The 10,897-nt window shown below is 41.7% G+C and overlaps 1 protein-coding gene across 2 annotated transcripts in view; it reads right to left on the bottom strand.

Moving 5' to 3' along the window:
* DHX35 (DEAH-box helicase 35) overlaps positions 1–10,583 on the bottom strand; it is a 28,344-nt gene extending 17,761 nt beyond the window's left edge. For both annotated transcript variants that reach the window (XM_014884007.2, XM_088175076.1), the window contains exons 1-11: positions 10,503–10,583; positions 8,991–9,124; positions 8,520–8,612; positions 8,295–8,372; positions 6,602–6,706; positions 5,673–5,734; positions 4,961–5,030; positions 4,308–4,367; positions 2,287–2,399; positions 2,039–2,135; positions 778–936 (exon numbers count right to left, since the gene is read on the bottom strand). In XM_014884007.2, coding sequence (XP_014739493.2) covers positions 778–936; positions 2,039–2,135; positions 2,287–2,399; positions 4,308–4,367; positions 4,961–5,030; positions 5,673–5,734; positions 6,602–6,706; positions 8,295–8,372; positions 8,520–8,612; positions 8,991–9,124; positions 10,503–10,542 — 1,011 coding nt within the window. In that variant the 5' untranslated portion in view covers positions 10,543–10,583. The remainder of the gene's footprint in view (positions 1–777; positions 937–2,038; positions 2,136–2,286; positions 2,400–4,307; positions 4,368–4,960; positions 5,031–5,672; positions 5,735–6,601; positions 6,707–8,294; positions 8,373–8,519; positions 8,613–8,990; positions 9,125–10,502) is intronic.
* Between the last annotated feature and the right edge of the window lie 314 nt (positions 10,584–10,897).

The following is a 10,897-nucleotide window of genomic DNA, read 5'->3' on the forward strand; positions in this document are numbered from 1 at the left end:
TATTTGTTCCCAGACAACAGTGGGACATCTGATGCTTATTTCATCTGAAATTAAAAAGAAAATTTTGAAAGTTAACTGACTACTGTCATATCCTGGAGAGAAGTATCTATATGAAATGTTCTTCAATGCCAGATGAACAATTTTGCTTGTCAAACCCCAGCAGGTACAAGGATAACAAGTCACCTTGGTGTAGTTTTGTCAGCTTATTTCAGCCTCAACACAGGCTCTGCATAAGCAAAAGGCACTAATCACATCCAATTATATACTTCTCTGACATTAAATGTCCAAATAAGACTTGCAGAAGTCAAAACTAAGCTTTTTTTTCCCCCACTAAAATCAATTAAGTTTGAACTTGTTCCTTAGATGAAAATACAGCACTTACCCACTCTGTCAGTCATTTTTCCACTACTGGTGGAAAACAATCATGGACTTTTAGATCACAAAAAGAAAGAAAAGGTAAAAGCAGAGGAGTTCAGAGTGTAAGAAGTTGCAGACAAACGCAAAGTTGCATGGAGACACTTAAAAATTGCAGAGTTGATGAGGCAGACAGGAGAGTTGGAACTGACATGTCTAGGAATGATCAAAGGCTAAAAGGGAAGGCAGGGAACGTGTTCCTGGTTCCCAGTTTGAAAGCTGACAGGCACTGATGGGAGATGCAGAAAGCCTCACTCAAAGCAGCATTTGCAATAGTCCCATAATGTGAACCTGATAAATGCAACCTGTGTGTTGTAGACACCCTTCTGGGGGGTGGGAATTGAGACAGACACAAGAGCTCACCTTCCTGACAGTGTGAGGGACTCTCTCAAACACTTTCAGCTGCTCAGGAGAAGGCAGCCCAGCATACATGGGGAGAACTCGGAGGTGCTTTTTCATCCCGGTGCGAGCGAGGGCCCGAGCCTGTTCTATGAGCATGGAAACAACAGTCTCCACTTCCTCCTGGAGCCAGAGCAGCACAGGGCACACAATGAGAGAGGCTGCACTTCAACAGCACATTTCTGTCACCCAGATACAGAAACTGCACCAAATAATACCACTGCAATTGTCCAAACTCCAGGAGTTTGACTAGCTTGCTCCATGCTGTAATATTCTTAAGATAAATTGCTATAAGTAAAGCTTTATACACATGTTTGTGTTCACTGTTATTTGAGTCAATGTCATACCACAAACACATGAGAAAAATCACAGAAGGACTGAACCAAACTCAGGAGGAAGCAGGTTAATTTTCCTGTCTATCTCAACTGGTGAGAGCAAAATGGGAGGCCAAAATACTTTGGCAGTGCAGAATGCTGTGGGCCTGGATCAGGAATGGCACAGGAACAGCACTGACACCTCTTGCTCAACTTCATGTTTAATCTCAGCTGTGGCATCTCACTCAATGACAGAAAACAAAATGTTCAAACATTGCCTCATGAAATACCAAAATCATTATTCCAAAGTTACATCAATAAAGGAGATGAAGAACTGCTTTTGAAAATATGCAAGATGTTTTTGAAGCTCTTCAAGGTAGCTCCTCACTGGAGAAATGAATTGCCTCCCATTTGCTCTCCCCAGCTGCAAAGTGAGCTGACAAGCATAAATAAACAGAAGAGACCAGTACATTTTGATCTCATGGCAATTTGTTTTTCTGTCAAACACTTCAGATGTTAAGCCTAACAAATGGAAATTCCATTTGCCTTAACTATTAATGATGACTCATTGTCAATTTAACAGCTGAGTATGTGTGACTTGCACCAGCAAACCACACAATATTCCACTCACTAACAAGGCTGAGAAAATACAGAATTAAATGACAAAAACTATCATCCATTACTAGCTTTGATAAATTCAGGCCATATATTGTCTTCACATCTTTGAGGCTGGCCTCATTTTGCTCCCATTAATACAGAAATGTTTGTCATCTTCACTGAAAATAAAGTACACACAACTAAGGGAAGATCCAGGAGACTGAGGCTGTTTTGCTCACAATACAGCACTGGAAAACAAAAAAAAAAAAACAAAAACAAAACAACAACAACAAAAAATTTGCTTATGTCTATACCTGGCCAGTTAAAAATGCCAGTATATCACCATCACTCTCCATCTGGTGAATTTTCATTGTAGTTTCCACAGTTGATTTTAAGTAGTCTGGAACAGGGCTATGAGGAGAGAAAAGAGCAGAGACATGAGCAGAAAAATAGGTACAGGCTTCTCCCCTCCAGCAGCTTTGAGACACCAGAGCTCTAACCTAGACAAAATGACAGCACAGCTGCACAGCCTCACTACTGCCCAGACCTGACAGGAACACACCTCTGCAGGTAAAAGATGTCCACTGGAAACGTCCTCCCCTCGACAGTAAGGATCACACTGGTGTCTTTGCTGGGGTCACCGGTATCATTTTGATTAAAGAAATCTCTGAATTTCTACATTAAAATAAAAACAAACACTTTCAGTTTGACATTTCAAAGAATGCAGAGAAAAACCTAAAGAAATGAAGAAGTTAAATTACTACTACTTGGATGTTTACTTCATCAATTTGACAGTGTCAATTAAAAAATGTGCAAGTTTGATTTTGTTGCCTTCTATTCTGTCTGGGGTTCAGGCATTTAGCACAAATAGTGTTGCATGTTTATTACTTTGAGAAGTAAAGATTAGAAAGGGAAATAAAATTAATTATATCAGCTGATACAGTTGGAAAAAGAAGAGGAAGAAACTTTTAACTGGATCAAAGTCAAAGCTAAGAAAAACTTTGAAATAATTGGTGCAAAAAGGTTTGTGTAGGGCCTGCATATTCTCATCCATTTTTTAACAAGCAAGTAAATTTTACAGCCCTTACTGAACACCAAGATCTCACTTTGTAAAAGCAGAGTTAGGCAAGATTTATGAAAGCTTTTGATTTATGCATTGTGACAAACCTTCATAAATTTAGATTTGTTGTCATGAAGTATTTTCAATAAATAACAGCAAAAGACAGAACTTAAAAACCCATACAATTCATCTCAAGTTTTATGAGCACTGTAGAGATAACCATCAACCCTCTGTATTAAAAAAAATGTTTATATAGTCACACCAATCATTTTGCTCATATTAACTCATTTCAGATTAACTGTCATCTCTTTGAAATGTGGTTTCTGGCAGTTAAAATTTTTGCATTATAATGTACAGAGCGTACAGCAGTGCAAACACTATCAAAGAACAGCACACTATAAACACTCATGGCATATGGCACCTGTCACTAAAGGAAATCCATGTGCCCACATCTTCAGTGCAAGCTCTCACCACCACATCTTATTAAGGATGGAGCAGTCAGGAAAAGTGGAGAAGAGGAATGAACACGATATAGGAGATGGCACAGCTGCCATATTAGCAAAGACTGAAAAGGCTATGCTTGGGGAGCACAAGGTTGAGAAGACACAGCTGAGGTTTACAGAATCAAAGATGACAAAGTAAATGTAAAACTGGTTTTGAAGGTGGTTTTTTTAAAACACAAATCCCCAGTACAAGAACTGGGAGACCCTTGATGAAACTAAAAGGTTTGAAAGAATTAGACCAAGTACTTCATTATATAGCAGGTGGCAAACTCCTGAAAATTACTCATGGTGTCCTGGAGACTTGCACATTCAAAGACAAATTAACAAACAGCAGGTCCATAAACACATCGTAGAGGGAAGCAGCAGGAAGGTGCTGACTAATACCTGTACTACAACTACTGCAGATGCTGAGGCAGCTCAGACAGAACACACCCACAGCAGGTGCACAGGCCCACGTGCTCTCCCTAAACAGCATCTCCTGTTGCTGCTGCTACAAGCAGAACACAGGGCTGGGTGAAACACTGCTTGGCTCTAAGAGAGCCCCTCTGCTGTTCCTACTCAAATCTAAATTAATGATGTTTTTACTAGGTTTGTATAAGTGTCCACAGGCCATGAGTCAATCAGGAATCTAGTAAGATCTCACTGAAATTAAATCTATTCATTTATCACCTATTTTTACTTGTCTATAGTTGCCTCAGATTATTTCTATCAGCAAATTGAGCTAACTCAAAGCCTCTTAATAAATTAAGCCCAGAGAACATATTTTTATAAAGAACACAAATAAAGAGAAAAAAGATATCACTATATAAAAAGCAGATTAATCTTTAAATTCACATCCAAAACAGTTTGCTAATAGAACATGAAAACCAAACAGAGCAACTGAACTACAGCAGATTTTTTCCTGCCACCACTCCAGCAGCAGCAATTCTTCACAAGCAGCACAGAAGAAAGCTGTACATAAATAGCAGTGGAGCTGCCACCTAATGTCACTTTATTTCAACCCAAATCTCTGAGCTGTACCTCTGCATCCAAGGTGGCTGAAGCCACAATCAGGCGAAGATCCCCACGCTTCTTCTGAACCTGGGAAAGAGAGCAACAATATCCAGAGTTAAAACTGTTCTCTGAGGACCAGAACCAAGATTTAGAGAATCCAAATGACCAGAAACCTGTCTGTAAAGCTACTTTAAACTACAAGACAGATGGTGAATGAAGCAGCCATATCACCCCACAGGTGCAAGAACTCAATTGGAGTTTTATGTATTTATTTTAAGGGCATTCAGTCAGTTATCTTAATCTACTCTTAATTTCTGGTGGGAGACAGATCTTTAGTAGATGGAAAGTCAGCAACAAGCCCCTGTTAGATCACTTCACAGGATCAGCAGCAGCAGAATCAACAGCTAAGGAGAGATTTCAGCATCAGGGGGAAGAAGCAGAGGATCCTGAATGTCAAATGACCAAAGTAAATAGCTGGGTATGTACAATGGGCTGCAGGATAAATGAGGAAGCAGCAATCACACTCTCTAAATGAGGAAGCAGCAATCACACTCCCTCAATTACCAGCCATCAGGATCAGAGGTTGAATGAAAAGGATGGAAATTAAAACAGCGACAGAGAACTGTATTAAAATTACCAAATTAAAATTACACAAGTACAGTGAATTAAAAAAGAATTACCTTTTTTAGCAAGCCAATGGCAATATCAGTATAAAGAGTCCTTTCATGAGCTTCATCCAGCATGAGGACACTGTGAAAAAGGCAGAAAGGCAAGGTTTCAGAAATTACTTGACTGACACTAGAATCAGTGTCTCCCTGTCTCCTAGAAACACCATTATTTGAAATCTGCTACTGCATTATTACTGTTCACAGCCTCTTACAGAACCGGGGAAGTTAAAAAAACTTGCAGCAATGGAGCAGGGAGAAAAATGTACCTGATATCACAAGGGATATACACACTGTTCTCTATTCAGGCTAGTTTTTGGAAAGGGGTAGAAGAAAACAAGTCGGTGTTTACAGTACTGCATAGATTTTCTGGATATCAGAAAAGCCTGTTTGTTGTTAATTTTTTTATTCGTATAAGGAATTAAAAATCAGTTAAAATTAGGAAATGAAACAATTCAGACAATCCATAAGGCCCCCTTAGCTTTTGTCTCAAAACTACAGCATCAAACCCTGTTGGTTTTGGTGTTGCAATGATCAACTAACAACAACATGTTGTTGCTAACAACGTTGTTTTTACAACATAAAGAAGTCAGACTTCTACAATAATTCTCACTTTATTAGTATTTAATTTATAATAGCCACTAATAACAACTGCTATCTAATAGCTTGAAAAAAGCAATTTTTACCAAATTGCACTTCAGCAAGCACTCATTCCATGTTTTCTTACCTGTATCTTGTTAATAAAGGATCAGCCATCATTTCCCTCACCAGCATGCCATCAGTTAGAAACTAGAAGTGAATGAAAAAAAAACCAAAGTAAAAACATCCTTATCAAATAATCTCAACTAACTGTGATTTTTAAAGATAATTTTCTAGGCTTTTGCTTGAATGTTTCCTTGCCTTTAATTTTCTAATGATCTATCAAATTAGACTGTGACTGCAACTGTGGTCTTGAAAGAAGCAAGAATTGATGGTAAAACCCTCCAAATTTCCAACTCTAAATGAATAATAATCATTATGTTTAAAAAAATTAAATTCAGCTCTATTTAATGAACAAACATCTCCATTTCTTTCACTGTAAAAGGAATACCAGCCTCTGAAAAAAAAAAAAATCACGAGGCAAATTGTCTCATTCATCATCACTGCTATTCCAGCACAACTAAAGCAAATCCTCTTCTGCAGGAACACAAGTAACACTAACATTGCTCACAGCACTGAAGAGCAGCTGTAATGTTGCTATTTAATCCACCAAATTATGTCTCAGCCTACTCATCTTGGGGTTTATCTGCGCCTTTAATCAAAATCTATCTTTAGGGGAGGATACTTTTAATCTGTGATTCACTGCAGCCTTTCTCTATGACTTTGAGTGACACACAGGTCACACCAGTACTGTACCAACAGCTTGCCATACCTTGAAATTGTCCCTTAGATTGGAAATGGTGCTTGTCAGACTATCAGAATAGAGCAGGTACACATTTTATTAAGGTTTGGATTGCCACAGGCATTTCAAGCACAGTTTTGGGGTACCCACCGGGGAAACTGAAACGTTACCTATTCTCTCGACTGGGCATCACAAGGTTCTTATGAATTTTGCAAAAGCACTTGAAGTGTTTCAACTAATCCCTTCAGAGTAACCACACATTGTTGGTGTTTCACCTTAATTCTTGTAGCCTGTGGGTCTGTGCAGTCATCAAAGCGGATACAATATCCAACCTCATGTCCCAGCACTGCACCTCTTTCATCAGCAACTCGGCCTGCAACCTGAGAAATGAGATCCTCATAAGCAAGAAACAGCTCAGCACACTCCAGCCTTGTGTCATTCCAACTACAAAGACACCTAAAGATACAATAAAACTCCACAACACAAACTAGTCCCTGTAGAATTCCAACAAGTTACTGTCTGTCAGTCATTTGAGTGACACTCTAACCCATACCTACAGGCAGTGAATTCACAATTTCAGTTGGAATCTTATCACCCCACTTTCAGCCCAAGAATTCAGGATAATTGTCAGTCTGGATAATGCAAGCAAAAGTATAGGAATTTCTAAGCTATGCCTTATATCTTTGCAACTACCTATCTTTATTTCTAACAACCCCCATGGTCTAGATGGGAGAGCAGATAAGTCTCATATTAACATAATATATCATTTCCAGTTCAAGACAGAGCAATAAATCATCAGTTATATTTCTCATCTCCTGTAACAGCCACAGTCCAGGCAGTCTACAACAACAGTTTTAAAGAAAAATCCTGCTGTGTCCATGTACTAAGCCTGAATGGAATCATCTTTCTATTTTAGGCCTTAAAATGACGCAGTAAGACATGAAAGGGAAAAGAGAAGTGAGTTTGCTGTGAGAAATCATTGCAGCACTCACAACATCTCCTGTAGAACTTGTGCTCTGTCAGCTGGATGCCCTATGAAGGAGAAAAGGGAGGACACTGCAGGCAGACTGCCCAAAGCACAAGATGCAGAGCACTGCTAGAGACTGTTACCTTAACCAGGCTGGATCTGGTCAAAGAATACTGGATCCTACAGTATTTACTGAGGTAGATGCTGGCATGTTGTACATACCATTTACTACACTATAGAGAACAGGCAAAATGAGGTTTATAAAATGGCACCTCAGTTCTCTGTATAAAAAGAATGCTGCAGCAGAAGCTTCACCCAAGTCAGTGCCTGGCAGCAGTTGTGAAGACAAAGGAGCACTGGATGCTTTCTGTGCATGCTGTTACCAGAGAGGAGAAGTGGCTGCCCTCAGCATCTCCTTTTCCCCCTGACAGCACATCCAGATGATGTTATGCTCTCCGAGATATAATAAGCATATGCAAAAATTTCTCACAATAAAACTGTTTCTTCTTCTGCCTGACATTTTACAAGGGGAAACCAAGAAACCCACACCCCATAACAAGAAAAAGAAAAACACAGAAAAATAAGACTAAAAACCTAGTTATAAATTGCTAGAAAGAGGTACATCGCCTCTTGTTTCTTCCACTGGCTGCATAACTATATGCAGATTTACATCACTGTTTCACCTTGTGAAAGAAGTTGAGGGTCACACAAGCACAATTCTAGTCCTGAGTCAATCACAGCTCAGCCCTAACTTCTCTACACAGTTCTGCTGACATCAGTCAATTTTACTTCAAAGCTTCTACATCTGCAATTCTGGAATGCTGGAATGTTTGGCCAGTCCCACTAATGATGTTGAATTCAGTGTGCAACACCAGCAGCTCTTAGAGAAAGATAAGCAGAAACATGCATTCATTCAGGAGCTCATGCAGATTCCTGCTATTCAGCAAACCCTGCTGATAGACTGGAGGTCATAATGCAAACAGGAAGATGGGGACACTCACTGAAACAGCAGCGACTCGACGAGGCTGTGTCACCCCAACAACTCTTCCTTCAGCTGTCCAGCCAGCTTCTGCCAGGTACTGCAAACAACAGTGGGGGTAAGAGAGACACTGGTCATGCCGTGGTTACATCCTCACACTTTGTATTTTTCCCTAGTTCTGCTCAGTAGTCCATGTAAAATCCCCTGAGGGACGACCTGATTTTACCAACCTAAACAGAACACTTACTTGTGGAATCTGCGTTGATTTCCCACATCCTGTTTCCCCAATAATCACCAGAGTCTGGTAGTTCTCCACTAGGTAAAGTATGTGATTTCTCAGCTGAAAGAGAAGATGGCATTTAAACAGAAAAAGCAGATTATACAAAAATAAGAAAACAATTAAAATTGCAATATTTACATATCTGGCAGACACAGGAAGTTCTTGTTACATGGAGCTCACTGCCAAAAGCTAAACATTTCTTCAAAATCTATAAATGACATGTACAGCTTACAGTAAGTAACATACATCAACAAAGCCCTTAGAATTGTCAGTTACAGCTGTCAAACAGGGCAATAAATTCCAACAAATAGCGAGTAAAGCCATAAAATTATTATTTATGTTGCACAGTGATTTTATACTGCTCTTTCAAAAAAAAAAAAAGCCACAAGAATCAGACATCTTACAACACATTTAATATAACAAAAGTAACTTCTGTACCTTAAAAACAGGCAGCTTTTGCCTTTGCTGTTCAATGGAGAGGGAAGCATAAGGGTTGTAGATGACAGTGACAGCGCTGCTCTCAGCAGGGCTCTGCCTCTCCTCTGAGACACTGACACCAGGACCCTCCGAGCCTACACAACAGGAGTGAATTTTAACTGGGACAGCACACTTCTGCCTGGTGTATCACAATACAGCCAAAATAAATGTGTTTTATACAAATAGGAATCATGGATGGCAGCATATTTTTAAAAAAAACACTTATTTTCTGTGAAAGCAATCAAAATATTACCTAACAATAAACAACATGCCCCTCGCTTCAGCTCTGAACTTACCTTAGGAACTGAAACTTGACTTATTCCTGCTGCAAATTATCACAAAACTACTGACAACTGAAACTGTGCAATCACACAAGTGAACTAGAAACAAAAACTCATCTCAATAACAGAATATGTCATCTCCAGCTGCAGATTCAGCCAGTAAAGTCTGAGAGCAAAGAGGAGAATTCCCTGTTTTGTAGGATTTCCTTGCTTGCACTTCTCCCACTGTTAAAACTAGAACTTCTACCACAAATCAACAATTACTGTGATTGTTTCTAAGGTGCTTCTCCACTGAGCTGCTCTCCCAGGTATTAACCACGGCTATTCCCACCCATGGCCAGGATTTTGCTCCTCCCTCGGAACTCCTTGGGATTCCCCTGCGCACTTCATATCCCCTGGAGACCCCTGCAAAGGGCAACACACCCACCCCACAAACCATCCACTCCATCCCCTCCCCTGCCGTCCCACACTGGGCAGAACCCAGCTGGAGCCACAAACACCCCCTGGGCTTTGGCAGAGAGGGGACAGCCATTTCCCCCTATCCTCATTGAATCATCAAGCTTGGAAAAGATCTTCAAGATCATCCAGTCCAACCATAAACCCTGCACCACCACTGTAATCCCTAAACCACAGCACCCCGCATCAGATCCAAACGCTTCTTGAAAGCCTTCAGAGGTGGTGACTCCACCACCTCTCCGGGCAAATTATTCTAATGCCTGACCACCGGACAGTGAAATAAGAAATTATAATAGCTAATCGGAATCTCCCGTGTCTCAGGTTAAGGCCATTTCCCCCGGTTCTCTCACGGCAGACATCGCAGAAGAGACCGGCTCCCACCTCAGCACTCCCTGTCAGGAATTGTAGGGAGCGACGAGGTCACCCCTAAACCTCCTCTTCTGAGACTAAGCAAACCCAGCTCCCCCCGCCGCTCCTCATAAGATATGTTCTCGAATCCCTTCAGAGCCTTGCTGCCCTTCACTGTAAATGCTCCAGCGACCCCAAAAAGCCGAGGGGGGCAGCGCCGCCGGCTTTCGCCGCATCCCTCACCACGGCCAGGCAAGTCGGAGCTCTGTCCCCCACATCCCTCACCACGGCCGGCAGAGCTTCATTCCCCGCACCCCTCACCGCGGCCAGCCCGCGGAGGGGCTCCATCACCCGCACCCGCACATCCCGCACCCCCCACATCCCTCACCCGGCTTCCAAAACTTCACCGGCCCCACGGGCGCCGCCATCTTGGGGTGAGAGGGCGGCCGGAAGCGGCGCTCGGCACCCACGTGACGCTGCCGCGTTGCCATGGAGACCGCGCCCCCTGGCGGCCCGTCCCCGCGTTGCACAGACAGAATCTTTCCGCGGTAGCAGATCTGCCCTCACAGCTCCGTAACAGCGCCGAATATCACCAAATACTGCAACCAACACTGAGTTACTGCCAGCACTCAGTAACAGATCTGCCCTCACAGCTCCGTAACAGCGCCGAATATCACCAAATACTGCAACCAACACTGAGTTACTGCCAGCACTCAGTAACAGATCTGCCCTCACAGCCCCTAACAGCGCCAGATATCGCCAAATACTGCAACCAACACTGAG

This window comes from Sturnus vulgaris, chromosome 17 (assembly GCF_052056855.1).
Source record: "Sturnus vulgaris isolate bStuVul1 chromosome 17, bStuVul1.hap1, whole genome shotgun sequence".
Lineage (NCBI taxonomy): Eukaryota > Metazoa > Chordata > Aves > Passeriformes > Sturnidae > Sturnus > Sturnus vulgaris.